The following is a 21,972-nucleotide window of genomic DNA, read 5'->3' on the forward strand; positions in this document are numbered from 1 at the left end:
TTTTGTACACCAGTATTATGCTAAAAAATAGGATCATATCACTCATAAATCAGCAGTTAATAGTGAAATAAAAATTATTATACATTATAGGTCTGCTTTCATTTGGCTACTATCTTTGCAATATTAGGTCTGATGCACACAGCCTACCTTGTATTAGGCCGGTTTCACATTAATCCGTGCTCATGGACTTGAGAAGTGCTGTGCCACCTACAGATCACTCTGCTGGGGACTGAACTCCAGGCATACTATTGATATATGATGCACAGAGTTCAGTCCCCAGCAGAGGGATCAGTCCATGGGAGGGTTTCACACCTCAAAGCAATTATTCTGAAAGGGAGCTTCTCTGCAAAAGGCTTTGATGGAAGTAGCCATCTGTTAGAAAACGGGTTCCGAGAAGATGCAAAGAACACTATTACAGTCTCACGCAACTTGGAGTTGGTACTGAGCTATATTGAGGCCTTGTGCAACAAGAGGGCCTAAGGGAATTTACTAGCCTGGATGTCTATTGCTTTGGATATTTGTTTAGTTTAAAGTGCTAGACTTAATGACACATATTTATGATGCAAAACCCAAACTGAGATAGTTTAACATTATTAAACGCGTAGCTGGGTTGACTTATGTTTTCCCATATCATGTCAGACTGCAACCAATCATGATATGTGCAAATGAAGTTAATGAGATTGTTAAAGAGATATAATACTTTCTACAACATGGCCTTTTACTGTGTGAAACTCAATGGCTGCAGGATTTAGCTGTCTGGAAACCCCATTCGTTGAACTGAATTAAGTATGTAAGTTCAGTGCAGCCGATTTGGTTTCGGGATGTTAAATCCGGGTGCCACACGGACCAAGTTTCATGCAGTGAACTCGGCCCTGTAATAAGATCCCTAGAAGATTTGGGTGAAATGATGCAATACTGATCGCTCTAACAAGGTTATTTTAACAGCAAGTATACTTAAACTGTTCACACATGGATATGAAATATTATGTGTTTATTCATGGCAGATTTCTTATATCACATGCATAATAACAGAACAATTGTAATAAGTGTTGTCCCTGAGGAAAGTATTTTTATGCAATGACTTTCTATATAAATGAATATTGTTCCCATGGTATTTAAACAACTGTTGTCTTACAATGTGCTGGTATGTTTTACTCACTGTTAAAGTATATTGTGCTAATGAAGTTTGGATTATGAAGCAATATGAATGTTATAGTGTACTTTTAATTATCAATAGCGACACATTTATAAGTCTTATATTTTATTACTAAATAAAATAGATTTTACTAGTTACTACATTATATAATAAACATTATGCTTAACATTGTGCATAGAACACAGACTTGTCCTAAAAAAAATCCAGCAGATTGCCACGATCCAAAATCTCTTTAAAATGTGCTAGATTTAATAATATAAAGAGAGAAATGGAGAAATTATATGTTTTTTTCATTTGCATTACACAGATGGCCTTTGCAATGCAATAAACCTAATTCTAATATCTGTTTTGCAGCAACTATCAAATATACTGACAAATAAGGGACCATGGACACGTTCCAATTTGCAATCCCATTCACAAAAAAGTAAAAAAGATTCACTGATCTATATCTTGTCAAAGGAGAAAAATCTGTGAAAGTAAGCAGCATGGAACACTGCTCAGATTCCACTTGAAAAAGTCAATGGGGCACATCTAGTAAGAACAGTGTGTATAGTTCTTCATGTATCTGGTGCTCCCGGCACTGCCCCAACAGTTTTGGGTGCACCTTTAACATAGGGCATGCAACACACTTCTGTTGGACTTTGCACGTTAAATCTGGTCTGACTGACCAATATAACGCCCCCCTTAAGTGCAGAAATTTGTGTCGCGTGAAGCATAGTACAGCGTCAAAATGTGGACACTTCTTAAATACCTGTGCAAGCAGTTTGCATTTAAAAGAATGTGCAAAGTCCAACAGAAAACTGACGCACGGCCAGTAAATGTGCCCAAGTGTGTCCAGACATTCTTTGTCAGTCTTAGATTTCTGCTAAGGATTCCATAGAAAATACCTGTAGTCTGAAAATGCGCTTACCAGTCCGAATCTTGAAGTAACGGCAGTTATTATTTGATCACCAGAATGAAAGCTTCAAGTGATTATAAAATGTACAAGAATCGCACAGAAAGCACAGGACCCCTGAGCAATTTGTTGCAATTAGACTGGCTACTTTACCTAATATTTCTAATTACATGACGGTCTTGCTTATGCTTAAGGTGTTAATATAAGCTAGAGATACACAATATTATACACATTCCAATGTACTAAAAATAGAAAATTAAAAAGGAATCAGGATAAAAATAGCACAGGTAACATGTGTGAGTTGGCTATTGATGGAGAATAAATTATTATGTATGCTATTACACAAATCACCCATCTTAAACTGCTGATTTATCAACCCAGTAGGAAGAATCAGACCTTTTCTGCCTCTGCTGATGGATTGCAATAATGCAACCTTTTTATCTTTTGCATTGTCCTTAGAGGTTACATGAGGCATCACTGTGCTTGCAGTAAAGAGGTAATTTTCATGATGGTTGGGAGTCCTAGGTCAAGTTGAGGTGTCTTGGTCACATGGGATGTACAGTACACTTACATCATCAAATGTTTCTTAGAAATCTGTACAAAAATAAAAATGAAACATTTGTAGTAAACAGAATTGAAATATTAGACAGAATGGGGCAGATTTATCAGGTGTCTGAAAGTCAGAATATTTCCAATTGCCCATGGCAACCAATCACAGCTCCCCTTTAAAATATTCATAAGCACTGGTGAAATGAAAGCTGAGCTGTGATTGGTTGCCATGGGCAATTGGAAATATTCTGACTTTCAGACTGCTTGATAAATCTGCCCCAATATTTCCAATATAAACACAACTTTCTATTACTGCAACCTGAGCCTGACTGTATACCGTACTCTGACCTGTTTTAACAAACATTCATTTTGTTTTTTCTTCACTTTGCTTCAGTATTAATCCAAATAACCCCACAGTCCCACTTCCCCATTTAGAGACAAAACCATTTCCTCTAGGTGGAATGTTATGCTGAATCATTTATGATGGTGTGACAGGAACCTCCTCAATCAGTTTTACTAACTGTGATAGGAGTTTCCTTGTATCAACTGCCACAAAATTTTCATAATACAATAAGACTGGAAGTCTCTACCTACAGTGAAATATAGTGATCCAATGGGAAGTTCCAGGACGGTATCAGCGCCAGTAACTCGGTTTGGAGAAAGTTCTTATCTTTGTATAGTTTAATTTTATTGAGCTTGCTAAGACGCGTTTCGAGCCCGGACCGGGCTCTTCATCAGTTAAAACAAAGCATGCAAAGGATGCTTTGTTTTAACTGATGAAGAGCCCGGTCCGGGCTCGAAACGCGTCTTAGCAAGCTCAATAAAATTAAACTATACAAAGATAAGAACTTTCTCCAAACCGAGTTATTGGCGCTGATACCGTCCTGGAACTTCCCATTGGATCACTGCACTCTTCTCATGTGACAATCTGTCTGCATGATAGCCAGGATAGCTGCCGAATACCGCTCCGGAGATAACCCTAAAGCGACTATCTCGTGTTGTACCGGTTGTACAACCACAATAGGTGAGTACCTCTCCATTTAAAGAATCATCTCACCAATTTCTAAAAATTCAGACTCACACATGTGGCGCCTGTATCGTGTCTCCTGTCTTTCTCTCTGAATCAATACAGTGAAATATAGAAAGAATAGAAAGACTCACTGTGCTGCTAAGTTTACATCAGAGTTTGTATGTGGATTAACCTGTTCTATGATTCATCCTTCTTTTAGCACTGATGTCCTTTATCCAGTCATAGTCTGAAGATATTATAGAAAGCCAAGCAGGAAATCAATTTCAAACACAATTATTTTCCTGAAACCTGATAATTATTACATCTCTAGCCTTGAGTATGTAAGGGGGCTCACACTAAATCATTCTATTGTAGAATATCTGGTAAAAACCTTAACCACAAATATGACCGGGAAACATGCTTGTACTTGGCAGGATGTAGATGAACCCCAATGGGACCTATTTTGGCCTTAAGGACGCGGCCCCATTTTTTCAAATCTGCCCTGTGTCACTATAAGTGCTTATAGCTTTGGGACGCTATAAGATAGTCAGGGGATTTTGAGACCGTTTTCTCTTGACACATTGTACTTCAAATAAGTTTAAAAATTTGGATGATATCTTTTGTGTTTAGTTATGAAAAATACCTAAATTTGGAAAAAAATTGGAAAAATTCTTTATTTTCAAAGTTCTAAATTGTCTACTTTTGATGCAGATAGTCATAGCGCCCAAATAAATTCATAACTTACATTTCCCAAATGTCTGCTTTATGTTGGCATGGTTTTTTTAAGATTCCACATATTTTACTAGAATGTTATAAGGCTCAGAATTTAGGTGGCATTTTTCAAATTTTTGGGAAAATCAACAAAACCCGTGTTTTGATGGACCTGCTCAACTTTTAATTGACTGCGAGAGGCCTAAATAATAGCGAGACTCGTAATTTACCCCATTATGGAAAATACACCCCTCAATGTACGAAAAAGCACTTTTTAAGAAGTTTGTTAACCCTTTAGGGGTTTTATAGGGATTAAAACAAAATGGAGGTGCGGTCTACAAATTGAAATATTTTTTAACAATATGTTAATTTTGGGTGGAAAATGAAACATTTGCAATGGACTAAATGAAAAAGGCTCCACAAAGTTTGATACCCAATTTCTCCCGAGTACACTGATATCCTATATGTGGTGGTAACCTGCTGTGTGGGCGAACGGCCGGGAATAGAAGGGAAGGAGGCGCCATCCAGATGACATTTGCATTGTCACATTGTACAGGCTATAATTTTTTAGTTTTTTTAATGTAGACCTATAGGAGCTTATTTTTTTTTTGCCACATAAGATGCACTTTTCTGGTACATAATTTTGGGGCATCTATAGCTAATTGGTAAGATTTTATTAACTCTTTGTTGGTGGAGGAAATGAAAATCATCAATTTTTAGGAAGATTTTTCTTGGGTTTTTTTTTTTAGCTGTTAACCATACCATAAGAATAGTATATTATTTTTATTCTATGGGTCTCCACAATTACGAAAAGACCTCATTTATATAGATTTTTTTTAATTTTGTTCCCATTTTTACTGAATAAAAAGTAATTTGGCAAAAATGTTAATTTTAACATTTTAACATCACCGACATTCATATGCATAACTTTTTTATTTTTCGGCTGAAAAATCTGACTTAGAGCTTATTTTTTGCAAAAAGGATTGTTCTTTCTAGTGGTTTTATTTTAGAATGGTCTTATTTTAGACCCCCGGAAGGGGTCTGACTGCTGAGAGCATCGGGCAGTCCCGGGGCACTTGGCAGTCCTGGGAGAATCCCAGAAGAGGATCGGATCCCCCAATAAGCGGCGCGGGGGATCCGAACCATAGGGAGAAGATCCTTACACGCCGGCTCCGATCACAAGTGTTACAGCGCAGTGTCAGCTGTGATAGACAGCTGACAGCCGCTGCTTCTGGTGCCGGCTCTGTTCGTGAGCCGGTGCCAGAAGCGGGACGTTATAGTGCGTCCTGATGCGCTAATGAAGCACTCACCAGGACACACTATAACGTCTAGGTGCGTCTAGGGGTTAATATTTCCAAAGAGCCATTTCTAGTTACCTGACCAGAAGTGGATGACAATAATCTTCCTGTATTATAACAAGCAATAATTTGTGTATCATGCAGTTTTGCAGTATTAAGACCCCAATGGCAATATCTTCTTAAAAGGCCTATTTTTTAATATTCTACATATATGTCTAATACATTTTTTCCTTCTTTCTTTCCTTCTTTCTTAACATCATATTTAACATCAATTGCAACAGGAAATCCGAACAGCTGGCGGGTGTCTAAATTCCTCACAGACTATAGTTACTTTATGTGATAGTTTGTTTCTTGGATGAACACAGATAGATGATATAATGCTTTGAATAAACATATGGAGTCATTATTGTGAATTCATATAGATTGGGCTTGATTCCACCTTGACATACAAGTGAAAGAAGAAACAACTTTATATATTTGCCAAATATGTTGTGATAGCATAATTCGTTCATACACTTTTACTGACTCCTTTCATCTCAGATACTTGGATACGTTCCTGAATTTCTTTCCTTTATAGTTTCAATGACCACAGTAAATCAATAAAGATTTCACCTTTGTTTCCTAATTTAGTAATAACAATCACGTTTTCAAGCTCCATTATAAATGTAAGAGTCATGCAGTCTATTTCCATATTGCTACCAGACGCGGAAATGGACTTGTTGCAAACGAACAGCGTGACATTGCCTTTTCAGATAAATCCTTATTATGTCTATACCACATGGTTGGTCACATTTGAGTCTGGCAGCATTGTGGTTAGACTGTATGCCTCCTGCACTATACAGGCCTTTTCCGGTCTGACATACCTCAAGCACTTTTCAAAAGTATCTTTTTTCAGTAAACAGACATTCATATATAAAGAAATACTAATTTCTTTGTGTTTTGCAAGTAGAACAAAAATGTCATTTTAAATACATTACCCGTGTGCAACTAATCTTACATAACTCGCTGATTGGCCCTCAGCATACTGAATGGGATTAAATTTATGGCTTCTGTGCTTGAAAGCCACATGCAGGGCTGCCTTTGACTGACAGCTGCCTTTTGGGAAAAGCTGGGTGTAAATTTGAGTTCAGTTTGTGTGCAGCTGTGGCTTGAGAGATGGACAGCTGAACCAGTTAGCTGCTGGGGGCTGCGTCCATTACTCCCTTTATTTATTCCTAGTTCCATTAGAGGGTGCTGGTTAATTATCTGTCTCCTGACCTACTGTCTTATTTTTCTCTTCACTATTCTCTTGCCTCTCATTTCTGTGCTAAGCCACCATCTTGATTTGGACCCGGGGTAGGCCTTACATCACTTGTTCGATCGTCTATGTTTTGTCACTCAGTGATTGTACTCTTTCCTTTGCACCCATCTAGTGCAGGGACAGTCGACCACAAGTCTTTAACCACTAGGGTTTGCGAGGCTTGATTGGTAGGTGACAGGGGTTGCGGTTGCGGGTTTGAACCCCTCCTTTACTTTTTTGATTGTTTCCACTTTGTGATTCCAGTGGAAGAATTGGATAGAATTGGTTTTTATTTTAATAATAGTTTAGAGTTGGTTAAAGAGGCTTTTGTTAATTTTACTCGTCTCCCATATTTATTTCAAAGAATACAAGGTACCAACTTTGTTTCTTTCTAGTTTAGATTTAGCTCTGTAAACTTGATTACAATATAGTATTTACTTCTAATGCTAAATAAGCTAAAGTGCCATAAATTTTACATCTCATTATACCATTAATACTATTGAGTTTTTGTCCAACAGTATTTCATCAATTGTTTGAATAAATCCAAATATTCCACACTAACATACCCCAAAATATTACACTTACCTTTACATTCATACTTGAGATCGGAGAAATATACCAACTCTTGGGAGAAAACAAATAGTCCCAGTCGTCCACCTGCATACGTCTTGTCAAATAATGGGCCAGAATCTGCCATGATCTGTTTTCCTTCATAAACAACAACTCTGAGGTATAAAAAAAAGTCATGTATAGTTTAAAGTATATACTAGAGACAATGTAATACTAAAAAATTGTTATAATGAGAAAACCTAACTTTTCACATTTAGGCTAAATTCACACTGCCGTGAGCCCGTTGCACCGTAGCACGGCGGGCACACGGCAGCGCGGGGAGAGGAGGAGGAGGTGAGCGCAGCTCACCCCCGCCCCTCTCCATAGAAACTAATGGCGCACGGCGCCGTAATACGGGGAAAGATAGGACATGTCCTATCTTTCCCCGGGCTACGGAGCGGTACGGTGCCGCACGTGTGCTGCACCGTACCGCTCCCGTACAGGGCCGTGAGCCCATAGGAGTGTATGGGAGACGTATATCGGCCGTATATACGTCGGCCGTATATACGTCCCCCATACTGTAGTGTGAATGTAGCCTTACAGTATTTAATTGTATTTGCTTTACAACATACTTCAATCCAGTGCTGCAGGATGGGTCAGGATCTAATATTATGATATTTTTCAAAATGAAATAATATATAATAGACCATTAGTAGAAGCTTTGTTAACCCCTTAAAGACTTGGCCATTTTACAGCTTCCTGACACCGCCCTTTTTTCATATCTCACATGTGACACTATTGGGCACATTTACTAAGGGCCGTGCACCAGTTTTCTGTAGGACTTTGCATGTTTTTTTTTTAGTACAAACAGCTTGCACAGGTATTTAAGAAGTGCCTGCGCAAATTAGGGAACAGTCACTGACAGCACAGTGTCGGTGCAGATTCATGAAGAACGTGCACCAGAAATCCTGAATCTGGCACATCCTGAAACTGCAAACTGCAGGCAAACTGCATTTAGTGCAACTGTTGTTAGTAAATATGCCCCTATATGTGGTTAGCCCTTTGGAACACTAACATCCAGGTGAATTTGAGATTATTTTCATTCAAATTCTTACAATTTTTAAAATTTCAACATTTTCTGCATTTCAGAAAATGACACCAAAATAACTTGACAACTAAAATTCACAAATGTCTAGTTTATGTTGGTATCATTCTCTACAAATCTCCGTGATTTTCAAGACTTTAGGTGCAATTTTTCACATTTTCATGGAAATCAACAAAACCTACATTTTGAGGAACCCTTTCAGCTAAATAATAGCGAAATAGTAAATAATAGTAAAACCATCATTATAGAAACTAAACCCTGCAACGTATGTAAAACAAATTTTTGGATAACTCTTTGGAGATATACATGCTTAATTCAGGTATTTTTCATGAAATTCATACATCCACAATGAATAAAATACCCAAATGAACTGCAAAGTTTGATACCCAATTTCTACTGAGTATGCCAATATTTAGTGGTAAACCGCTGTATGGACACACACCATGGCACTGTAGGGAAGATTATCATTGACACTTTGTATAGGTTAAAAATCTTACATTTTTTTGGCTGTTTGGACATATTACGGAATATTTTTGCTGGATAAGATGCATTTTACATATATTTCATTTTGAGGCATCTTTAGCTTATTGATGAAATTTTATTAACTCTATCCTGATGGAAGAAAAGAAAATCATCAATTCTTGTTTTGGGTTTTCAGCATTTGTTTGGGCCATTCACTGTACTGTACTATTAAAATGCTATCCTTCTTCTAATGATCACCTTATTTATATAGTTTGAAGATTTATACAAAAGGGAGATATTCTATGTGAAGAGTTATTATTTTTAGTGGTCTCATTTTGGGGCTTTTTAATTGCTTTTTTAGAAAGTTTTGGAAAGGAATTTGAAGAAAAATTAATGTTTGGCAAGTTTTTCTGGCTATTTTTAAACATTCAATGAGCAGGTCCAATAATGTTTTGAATTTATGATAGAGAATGTTACAGATGTGTTGCTGCAATATTTCTTGGGGGGGGGACTGTGATTTTGTAGGCTTTTTGTACTTTATAACATGCATATATGTAATGGTAGAGGTTGGAGTACTTTATTTTTTTTATTTATTTTCATTAAAAAAGTTTTATTCACAGTTTTTTTTATATTTCAATTTCAACCCAAAGGTTGGCCTGAACATCTTGTTATAAGATGTATATATGTAATCATCTCTATTTTTTCCTCTTCACGTCGTCCAGCGGGGACCCAAAAATGGAGCCGAAGGACCTGAAGAGGAGCCAGAGCACCTGAAGCAAGAAGAGGACCTGTGGGGGGGGGGGGGCGTCGGAAAGGCCAGTACAGTGTCAGTTATTTTTTTTAACGGCTTGGCATATTCGGGCAGGGGCTATATACTGGGGGGGGGGGGCTATATACCGCAGGGGCTGGCAGGCTATATACTGGGGAGGCAGGGGCTGTGAGGCTTTATACTGGAGGGAAGGGGCTGGCAGGCTATATACTGGAGGATATGGGCTGGCAGGCTATATACTGGGGGGCAGGGACTGGCTGTATACTGGGGGGCATGGGCTGGCTAGCTATATGCTGGGGGAAAGGGGGATGGCTAGCTATATACTGCATTTCCCCCCCTAGGCTTATACTCAAGTCAATAGGTTTTCCCAGTTTTTTGTATTAAAATTAGGTACCTCGGCTTATACTCCGGTCAGCTTATACTCGAGTATATAAGAGTATATGATTGTTCATAAAAACATATTCAACGTCTCTGCTAATCCACACAGTAACATACTTGATCATGTAGAAGACTTTAATTGAAGAGATGGGATATCTAGTTTGTAGTGTAAGCTAATACAAAGAACCGTGCCTTCTATTATTATTATCTAAATAAGTTAACGCACCATATATTATGTTAAACAGTGCTACATCAAAACACTTTTTTTTTTAGTATTGTTTATACAGGTTTAGTTATCCTATAATGTTCCAAATGTTTTAAGGTTTGTTACATTAGTTAGAAACATAATGAAATAACAAGTATGGTTTTCAATGATAAACCAAGCTTAAATAAATAAAGCAATTGGTTTTGGAACCAGTGGGTACATTTTTCTTCTTTTTCTCTGGTTCAAGCTCTTTTTTCAATAGAAGTAAAAGCGTTGTTGGGGTAAAGAGGGATTTTCTTTTAGCTAGATGGACTGAATATCGTAATGTTTGATAAAAATGAAAGGAATTATACCAAGTTTTAATGTTATTCTGTGTTCTGGGGGTAACAATCTCTTCAGTGGAGGTCTAACCACTGGGAAAACAGGGATCCCATTCTCACTAATGCATGGAGTGGCAGGTCAAGCATACATCCTGCGGAACTATTCACTGTCTACAGCACTCAGCTAGACACCAATGATATTTGTTCAGCAATTTCCGGCACTCCTGTAGATTTTAATGGAGTATCAGGATGCATTCTAGACTTGGTGCTCCACCATTTGATGAAAAGGGAATTTTGGGGATAACATTACAACTTGGTACAACCACTTTAATTCACACGTAATTGAATTCTTAGTCCATATTAGATCAAAGTCAAGTGTTCAACCAATGACATTTAAACCACGTTTGTGTAGATTGCATTCTATACAATCTACACATGATGCCATATCTCTTACCTAATATAACCAGTCTTGGGTCTGTGAGTCAGATGCCACCTATATGCAGTATAATCCTTCCAGCCTATATTCTTAGGATCATGCCACAATGTTCTCACCTAAGAAAGTTGTAATTTGTTAGCACAAAGAGTCAGGAAAACATTTACTTAAGTTAACAATAGTTAGATACTAAATTTGCTTATACCTCTCCTGGAGTATTCCCGGTATGCCACAAAGCGTTTCTTAAGTGCTCGCCAGTGCCTGTTGTAGAATTGACAACTTTTAGGGAAACTCCAGAGTAGCCATATGCCCTGGATGGTTTATCTTCCCAGTAAGTCTGTGTGACTTGTTTCCACATAAGAACATAGAACCTACTACTAGACTGATAACCAAACACAAAGCCAGCGTAATCATCATCCCGGTCTGTATTAACAAAAAATGTTCCACTGAAGTCCACGGCTGTAAATTCATCATAACCTAGGAGAGTGAATTAAACTATAAGAATATTTTGTATGCATGTCAAATCATAATTTTAATATGGTAAATTTCAAAATATTTTAAGTGTATTGCATTCATTTAAATAAAGACTACTGGCAGTTTTGGTACAGTGTAAGTTAATGGGCCCAGATAGCTGTGTGAACTTAACATATTGTGCTTTTTTTTAGTAGCAGCAGGACTGTGAAAATTGCATTTATATTACAGGATTGTAGCTAAACTTAGTTCTGTTTTCTTAGATCTTTGCATTCAAAATTCTCTCCACTGCTGTACTATGTAACCAAAAGCCTGCATCTGCTCCTACTCAGAGAAGAGGGGAGATTCTGTGCTTTGTTCAGTCAAGAGATCTAACACTAAGTGCGCCACAGGATTGATAGTCCAGTTACAATCCTGGAATATAAAACCGACTGACAGTCCTGCTGCTTCTTACAACACAAAATAGCTTTTTGATACTTGATGGTGGTTAAGGTTTCTCCTTCATTTTTTCTAGGCCAAAGGAGAACTAGGTTCTAGTTACTCTTAGTTCATAAAAAAGATACAGTCAAATGCACTATTTAATCCCTAAAAATAATGAACAATGGCTTTATAGTATATGCTCAGTTATATGTTTTGTGGTATTTTCATTTTAACTGAAAAAGGGAAGCAGTAATGAAATACCTATGCTTATATAAAAGTTACATGATTTCTAAAATAAATCAAGTGTTTAAGTAAAGTAAAATAAGGCATAAATAAACTCTACTCTGGCAGTATGACAGTGACTTTTTGGATGTATATTGTATAACTGGTAATATATACTATTATATTAACATACCCACAGCTATTCCAGGATCAGAATTAGCAGTCTGAACTAGTTCTTTGCCCTGGTGGCGAATTACCCAATTGGGATCAATCTGTGCTGTTCCCTTAGGATCTAGAGGAACCATCTGGAATTTCCTAAAGTCTGTCTCACTAATTCCACTGTTTTCTGGGCAGACATCATAAATGTCAGGAATGCTGTCATTATCAAAATCATCTTTGCAGGCATCACCCCGGCCATCACCTATAGAGTAAAAAAAATATATATGATGTTAATATCTGTCACTCCTAGATATCAAAATATTGTACCTCAACACTTTTTTCTAACAAACACAAAAACAAAATGCCAAATAAATCTTGTTTCACGTGAAAGTCTATAAATCTGTTGCCTCGCTCTGTGTCACTTCCACAATGATAACGGATAGTGGTAGATTTCTCTGATTTATTTTATTTTGGCATGCTACAAGGTATGTAATTTAGTAATAACTGGCTTAGACCTTTTATCCCAGACGCAGTTGCCTGCAGGAACATTCCATAGTGGATATTTAATATCAAGAGCATTCTATTGTGGCTTCACTATTAGGATCAAGATACCGTAAATCATACATTTAAGCTTAAGGCCATATGTTACTGCAAATGAAAAGTGAATATCTTTCTTATGTAAAAGCTTAAACAGGTAAAAGGACATGAAAACCAAAAAGTTAAATAAACACAAACATTACATTGAGTCTCAAAATTTGACTAAATTACTAAATAAGGGAAAGATAAAAGCTAATGTTTTTTTAGCAGTCTTTATCATTAAAGGAAACCTAGCACCACGGATCTACTATTAATTTAGATCGGGTGGTAGGTGCCTCTACTGTACGTAAGGGTATTCCGACTTTACGGAGAAGGGCGTGCAGCTCCTCGTAGCTGGTAGGGGTATCAAAGAGGCTACTGTGGCATTGAGTAGCCATGCCTTGTAGCCTCAGCTTCAGTTACTCCACGCCCCAGTAGCCTCTTTAGAAAATTTGCTTATTAGGGGAATAAAAGTTATAAAAGATAAAGGGGACATGAGGATTAGCCCTTAAAAGGGCTATCCTCATGTACAATAGAGGCACCTACCACCCAATCTACCTCCGTGGTGGTAGGTTTCCTTTAAATAGCCATGGGGTTATGTTTACAGTAAAAGACTGTGAAACACAGTCAGTGTCAATTCTTGGACTGACCACTTCTTTAAGGAGACTGCCATTGAACGCTGCCTCTGCAGGCCTGTAGGATTCTTGGAAAGTAAGTATGCAAATACCGGTGTGTTTTCACAGATGGGATTTGGAACACAATGGGGCAGATTTACCCGGTCCATTCGCGATCCAGCGGCGCGTTCTCTGCGCTGGATTCGTGTCCTGCCGGGATTTATTAAGGCAGTTCCTCCCATGTCCACCAGGTGGCGCTGCTGCGCTGAAAAGCATCGGAGCGCGCTCAAGTTCACCGGCCTATTCCTAGTGAAGGTAAGTGCAAGCTCCGCGACACATTTTTTGTTTTAAATGCGGCGTTTTTCCAAACCCGTCGGGTTTTTGTTCGTCCACGCACCCTGATTTCCGTTGCGTGCATGCCAGCGCCGATGCACCACAATCCGATCGCGTGTGCCAAAATCCCGGGGCAATACAGGGAAAATCGCTGAAAATCGGAAATATTCGGGTAACACGTCGGGAAAACGCGAATCGGCCCCTTAGTAAATGACCCCCAATGCTCCTTGGCTACCTTGTAAAGCTAGACCCTTTGGCCAAATCAGTTCCCTACACTATGTTGAAGAGATGCAAACACATTTAAACAGCCTTGTCCACAGTTGGAAATCTTGGAAATCCACAGTTTGGCCATTATCCTGCATCGTGTCATTAGACTTCATGCTTGATATTAAAAGGGCTGCACTAAAAGGTAGGCAAAAAGCAGTTTTCCTTATTTTATCCTTGAAAATGTATTTGCATATTTAATTTAACTGCACAATAGTGATGTACTAATATAACCGACCAACATAGCGTAATTCTAGCTGAGCTGGAACTCACAGCATCAACAATCACTATAATGCAGCATGTCAGGTCACCGCAGCAGAGGTTAGTACTGGCTTAGTGACGCCCCCTGCTCCTCTACAGCCAATCCCGAGTGTAGGGAGTTATTCATATATTTGAAAAGGTCACATGTTTCCCAAGGGTGGGGGGGGGGCTGCTCCTTTCCAGCCCCTCCCAATTGGCAACTGCCTAGTCACACAGCAGATGCTAATTGAAGGTACAATATAACATATTTTTTTTTCTGTAAAACCTATTTTTTATACAAAAACACTTTGGCAGTGTATGTACTATGCTCTGTGGGGACTGGGGGAGTGCTAAAAATGGGTCTCTTAGTGACAGGTTCCCTTTAAACTCATAAATTAACTTTTTTGTAAAAAAATATGACTGGGAAAATCTCAATTTCTATCTTATTCTATCATTGTGCTACTGTGAGTCATAGAATAACCAAAGAGTACAAACGTCCTTACCCATGATAAAAATGAGCCCCACGGAATCAGCGTGAGGCTCATTTTTATCATGGGTAAGGGCATTTGTACTTTTTGGTTATTCTATGACTCACAGTAGCACATTTTTATCTGCATACTCGTATGTACTTTTGTCCTTGTCTATTTTGTGTATAATGCATATAATCCTTATATAATATACAGTTTATATATACCTCATATAATATACCTATATAATATATATAATATAATATATAATATAATAATATAATATATAATATAATAATATAATATATAATATAATATAATATATAATATAATATATAATATATAATATATAATATATATATATATAATATAATATATATATAATATACCTCATATAATCCTTATATAATCCTTGGTTTTGTGTATATTTTTTTACCCATGATTGCATGACAACATATGTCATTATTCTCATCATGCAGTTTGTATGTTACCACGGTGTAGAATGATGTACATAGCTTCAGTCCACGCTGTTTAGTGCCGAGGCACATTTTTCCTGTGAACAGTTGTCCATCAACAGTACATATTTGTATTCTTTTGATAATTTTTTTTCTAAACAATAACATTTATTCACATTTGACTACTTGTATTGTGGAACCCCCCCCCCTTTTTGGGTTTGAGTGTTATTTGCATATTCCACACAATTTATATGTGTTCTTCAACTCTAGCAATTCTACAGCAAAACTTTCTTTATTTGGTTTGGCTGATTTCACCCTAGAAGTAGAAGGTGGAGAAGGGAACTGAAGCAAAGAGGGAACTGACAGAGGCAATGAATATGAGCAACTACATGAAAAAGATGGCCTGTGCAGTACTATTATGTCCAAGATGGGGAAGGGGTTAAAGGGTTTCTTCTCCAAATAACACCAAAACTGTGTATCAAAGGTGCCACAGTTCAGAAGATGTAGCCGTTTGTAACTAGGGCTTATTTTTGGGGTAGGGCTTATATTTCAGCCCTACGAAGGCTGAAACATCATGCTAGGACTTATTTTCAAAGTAGGTTATAGTTTCAGAGAAACATAGTACTTTCATCATATTCTGCGAATTACAGATCATTATATTATATTATAGGAATCACCCTATAATAGGTAAAGCTATACATCTAAACTTCATATTTGTCAAACCTGAGCTTATGCATATAAACGGCATCTGTCATATCTGGAATGTCCATATCTTAAGCTAGAAATACAATTTTTATTCCTTCATTTAATATTGTTTGAGAATAAACAATTGATTAAAAAAAAGAAAAGAATAAGATTTACAACATACAGTATAACTGTAAAAGGAGACAGGTTGAAACACTACTTCCCGGCAGGGCCAAAATGTTTATGAGGGAGATTGCTGAACACCCACTCAAACAATTATAAAACAGGAGGGGTGTGGATGTCTGGTATTGTACATGGAGACAAATATCGCTTATTTGTTTACATTTCACATATGCATGCAACCCCATTCTTGAATGGCAGGTGTGCAGATGTTTTTAGTGACATGTTCTGTAGATAAGGTGCTAATATATTTAGCAGCTGTAGGACAGTAGTGCCCTTTGTCTGAATATGTATTTACCGAAAGCTACAAAGACATGTGTCATGTAGGGGAAATATGCAAATACATTTTCCAGAATGGGAAAAGAAAAACAATGCCTCTTTTTGAAGAACACACGATCCTGCTCTAAGACATCGAGATCCACTTGTAGTGTTAAAATATCCAAATCTTTATTATCTTCATTACGGATACAAACAGTCACACGGAGTACATCAAGGTAAAAGAGAAATCGCCTATGCGTTTCGGGTAAGAACTATACCCTTATTCATGGCTCAAATGCCTCTTTTTGCTACCATGTAAGGCAGCCCCTTTAACATCAAGCATGATTTTCAGGAAGCCTAATGACTTGCAGCATATAAGACAAACCAGATAATCTCTTCAGAAGGAATAGATTCCCAATTCTGGATAGCGCTGTTTCGATGCGTTTGCATCTATTCAGTACAGTGTAGGGAACTGGTTTACCTTAGTGAGAGGCTTTTGACTATGTCGGGGAAGTAGGAGATATCCATATAGAAACTTTGCCACAATTGTCATATATGTTCATCCTAAATAAGCATTGACACACCTTCAGAAATGTGTCAAGTTCTCCTCATAATGGTCATGTATCTAAGGAAGAATTGACCAAAATTTCCTGCTAGATAAAATGTATTTACTTCATAAAGTGGCATAGTGTGGCAAAGCATCTTACATGCTTTTAGCCAAATGTGGAAGCCTTAATATGGGCAGAATCATTTATGGTGGAAATTCAGTACGGGCAGTCCCCGGGTTACATACAGGATAGGTTTTTAAGGTTTGTTCTTAAGTTGAATATGTATGTAAGTCGGAACTGTATATTTAATACTTGTAACCCCAGTGAAAATTTTTTGGTCTCTGTGACAATTGGATTTTAAAAATGTTGTGGTGTCATAAGAATCAGGATTAACAATAAAGCTTAATTTGCAGACACGTTTAATAACTGTTGCAGCTGTTTATTGTAGCCTAGAGCTAAAGTACAGTAAATTACCAACATCCAGTGGTCCGTTTGTAACTAGGGGTCGCCTGTAAGTCAGGTGTTCTTAAGTAGGGTACCGCCTATATTACTGTTTCACCTATGTCTAATACAGGCCCTTAAAATTGATCCCACTAAATGTGGGTCTTCAGAAGCATCTACAGTTTCTAAAAAATGACAGATGGTTCTTTTTTATCCCTTCTACCATGAATATTGGCCAATATATACTTGCATCCAAATTGCATCAAATGATCCATCCCAAAATGTTTCCATCTCAAATGCCTTGTTTCCTATATTATAATTTCTTGACAATGAAAGGATATTTTCTGCATTGACACTATAAAAAGCTTGTAATCAAGATACTGTAAATCTTAAAAATTAAGAAATACATATAACATAAAGCATAATGCACTTACATATCTACCATAAAGATAACAAGCTGTACTACTGTATCTTACCATTGGAGTCCAGTTGGTCAGGGTTATAGACAAGCCGACAGTTATCCCGATCATCGGGAACACCATCATTGTCGTCATCTGAATCACATGCATCCCCTCTTCCATCCTTATCATGATCTGCTTGGTTTGCATTAGGTATGTAGGGACAGTTGTCTAAATTGTTCTGGTAGCCATCGTCATCAATGTCTTCATTGCTATCACACTGGTCTCCCACAAGGTCATTGTCCAGATCAGTCTAGAAGTAAATAAGGAGAAAAGCTCTTCTCAGTACACAGAAAGTAGCTGGAGTGCAATACCACTTATCCCTGGGTAACACAAGTGCTGCAATGGAGAACTAGCAGCAAGGTGACAATTTTTTTTAGCTTTTTCTTATTTCTAAATTAACTTTTTATTCTACAAATTAGAATGCAGTATTTCTATTAATGGACTCTGCATACATCCATATTATACACTTCCAAAATATATCTCAATGGCTCACATTTATTAAAGCCCCTACAACAGTTTTCTGTCTGACTTTGCACATTCTTTTTAGTGCAAACTGCTTGCACATGTACCGTATATTCCGGCGTATAAGACGACCTGGTGTATAAGACGACCCCCCTACTTTCCTGTTTAAAATATAGAGTTTAAGATATATACGCCGTATAAGACTACCCCTTTTCCAACGCATACAAAACACCGGTAAAAAAAAAAAAAAACAGATTTAAATTTAACATGGTCCTTTTTTTAATGTAAATTCTTATGACATACAGGTATATAGCAGGAAAACTGTCGCTCATAAACATAAGGCATACAACAACAACATTACCATTACAGCACAGCCCCCAGTAGTATACAGCACAGCCCCCAGTAGTATACAGCACTGCCCCTAGTAGTATACAGCACAGCCCCTAGTAGTATACAGCACAGCCCCCAGTAGTATACAGCAATGCCCCCAGTAGTATACAGCACTGCCCCCAGTAGTATACAGCACAGCCCCCAGTAGTATACAGCAATGCCCCCAGTAGTATACAGCACTGCCCCCAGTAGTATACAGCACAGCCCCCAGTAGTATACAGCACAGCCCCCAGTAGTATACAGCACTGCCCCCAGTAGTATACAGCACAGCCCCCAGTAGTATACAGCACAGCCCCCAGTAGTATACAGCACTGCCCCCAGTAGTATACAGCACAGCCCCCAGTAGTATACAGCACTGCCCCCAGTAGTATACAGCACTGCCCAGCATTAAAAAAAAAGAAAAAACTTATATACTCACCCTCCGGTGGCCCCGAAGTGCGGCGCTGTTCCGCCGATGTCCGCGCCGTCTTCTTTCTTCTGCTGGGCGCCGCCATTGATCTTCCCCGGCAGGCACCTAGTATGACGCGCCGCTGCTGACGTCATACTAGGCGCCGACCCGGGGAAAGACATGGCGGCGCCCAGCAGAAGAAAGAAGACGGCGCGGAAGACTAAAGACAGCACAGCGCGAACATCGGGGCCAACGGAGGGTGAGTATTTTCCCCCCGATGTCTTTTTGAGGCTGCCGGCAGCTTTTTGAGGCTGCCGGCAGCCATCGCTGTGCAAACACCCGCGATCGGTGCTAGCACCGATCGCGGGTGTTACCGGTAAGCCTTTGCTGCAATATGCAGCAAAGACTTACCAGCTATGGAGAGGGCTCAGCCCGTGAGCCCTCTCCATGCCGCCGTATAAGACGATTACTGGCGTATAAGACGACCCCAGAGAAGACAGAAGATTTTTCTGTCTTCAAAAGTCGTCTTATACGCCGGTATATACGGTATTTATAAAGAGTCCGCAACAGTGTCCATTTGTTTTGAAGCTGCACTATACCTGATGCAACACATATTTCTGCACAGTCAAATGGAGCACTACATTCATGAATTTGGCGCATCCTGTACACTTCACAGGCAAACCGCACTTTATGCAGTTAGCACTGTTTTTGATAGATGTGGGCCAATGTCTGAATGGAGATTCAGTTTTACTCCAGACACAATACAAAAATTCTGATGCAGGAAAAACTAGTTGCTAGCAGGGAATAGATACGATGTTAACAATATCTGACAGTAAGCTTCTAAAATACAGCTTGTTTCCAATAACCAGAAGAGCTATGAATGGAGATTTATGAAAGCTAGTAGGTTGAAGCCCAGGGTCAGTATTAGCAAAGTGATAACATTTTAACTCCTTAACAACTTGGACCTTTTTGTTTTTGTTTCCATTTTTCAATCCCCACATTCAAAAAACTATAATTTATTGTTTTTCCATGTACAGAGCTATGTGGTCTTGTTTTCTGTGTAACCACATTTTTTCGAAAAAATCTTGCTAAAAAGTGCCTGCATCTTATAGACCGAAGGTCAGGAGGATCCAGCCCTGCCAGACCCTCCTGACCACTGTTGATGATGATGCCCTGACATAGTGCTTCATCTGATCTCCCAGAGAGGAGAGCCTCCGCACTGCTCTCTCCCTCTGCCTACAGGACCTGCGGTGATGTCAGAATCATGTGACTGATCATATGCATCTTACATCACCACATACTGCTGAGAATGGGGACATGCTGCACTTGGACATGGTAAGAAGAAGAGGGGAAGGGGTTGGTGGGGGGGGGGGGGGTCTGTATGTGTACAGTAGTTCCCAGTGTGTTCCTTATTTGTGTGTAGTAGAGCTGTGTATGTATTCATGTGTAGAGCAGTTCCCTTTGTGTTCCTTATGTGTGTATAGCAGAGCTGTGTGTGTATTTATGTGTACAGTAGTTCCCAGAGTGTACATTTATGGATGATGCAGAGCTGTGTGTGTAACTGTATGGATGAAGCAGAGCTGTGTGTGTAACTGTATGGCTGAAGCAGAGCTGTGTGTGTCAATGTAGGGATGAAGCAGAGCTGTGTGTGTAAATGTATGAATGAGCTTTTGTGTAACTCTTTGAATGTAGTAGAGCTGTGTGTGTAAATGTATGGATAAAGCTGATCTGTGTGTGCTGTGCTTTAGTGCGACCAACAGGGATATTTTATTTGGTGTAAAATATATTTTTCCTTTTTTGGAAGCCTAAATCTGGGGTGTGTCCTATAGTAAGAAGCGTCTTATAGTTCAAAAATAGTCTATTCTATGTACTGGGATATGCAGCAAACAATATATAATATGCAGCAAACACCTGGCCTATATGGAACGGGCTCGGCCCTCTTCACACATCTTTAAGGAATTAAGAAGAATGTATTTATACATACAGCTAATACTAAAAGGGAAGGCTGACTTATTTACTATACTGAGCCAAAGTGTCAATTTAAAAACATCACACACACACACTGTGCTGGAAATTCAAAGGTGACAGCAGAAACTTTACTTCTGGCATCAGTTTTTTTTAAATTTCTAGCATAATTAAACCTTTGATGCAAAGAGTTTTTTATTTCAGAAATGAATAGTGCAGAAAACAATAGTGAACTTCATTACAGGTAAAACAGCTTCTCTCTGTCTTTGTTCTGCACTTCTGCCTGCAGTACACAGTTTATCTGAATGCCTTCTGAGGTCTGTCCACTTCAGACAGATAAGGAGGCTACTGATTACCTCTTTCCATACCTAGAGCATATTTGTTTTAACAATTTAGTTCTGTAAGGAGATTAGACTATCCTGGGACTGTCTGTAAAGAGTTAAGTCGTTATTAGGGATCATTATCAGATTTCCTTATCTTTAGCTGTCACTAAGCAGAAAGATGATTTGCACAAACTGCTTAGATAAGGAAGAAAGGCAGAGGGAAAAGAAGGACACAATAACAAATTTCTTTAATAAAAATTATTACTAAGGTTACTATTATCTGCACTATTGATTTATGCAATTGTGTGAAAAGTCACCTGATTTATGTAGCATTATTAGTGATTTAAGTACATTAGTACATTTACAGTGCATATGCAAAACATTTGAAAAACTGTTTAATTTTATAAAAACACCTTATTAATATAAGGGGCACTGCTTTTAGACCTTTTCATAGGGCATATAAAGTGTCCGAATTAATATCCACTCCTTAGCTCATGCTGCATTCATTTTCTAGTGATAGTTACTGTAAAATG

General features: G+C 38.3%; 1 protein-coding gene across 2 annotated transcripts in view; it reads right to left on the reverse strand.

Moving 5' to 3' along the window:
- Positions 1 to 1,403: 1,403 nt before the first annotated feature.
- Positions 1,404 to 21,972, reverse strand: part of THBS2 (thrombospondin 2) — a 65,425-nt gene continuing 44,856 nt past the window's right edge. For both annotated transcript variants that reach the window (XM_072141006.1, XM_072141005.1), the window contains exons 17-22: positions 17,927 to 18,161; positions 12,425 to 12,652; positions 11,324 to 11,595; positions 11,140 to 11,237; positions 7,483 to 7,622; positions 1,404 to 2,645 (exon numbers count right to left, since the gene is read on the reverse strand). In XM_072141006.1, the coding sequence (XP_071997107.1) occupies positions 2,638 to 2,645; positions 7,483 to 7,622; positions 11,140 to 11,237; positions 11,324 to 11,595; positions 12,425 to 12,652; positions 17,927 to 18,161 (981 nt within the window). In that variant the 3' untranslated portion in view covers positions 1,404 to 2,637. The remainder of the gene's footprint in view (positions 2,646 to 7,482; positions 7,623 to 11,139; positions 11,238 to 11,323; positions 11,596 to 12,424; positions 12,653 to 17,926; positions 18,162 to 21,972) is intronic.

This window comes from Engystomops pustulosus, chromosome 3 (genome assembly GCF_040894005.1).
Source record: "Engystomops pustulosus chromosome 3, aEngPut4.maternal, whole genome shotgun sequence".
Lineage (NCBI taxonomy): Eukaryota > Metazoa > Chordata > Amphibia > Anura > Leptodactylidae > Engystomops > Engystomops pustulosus.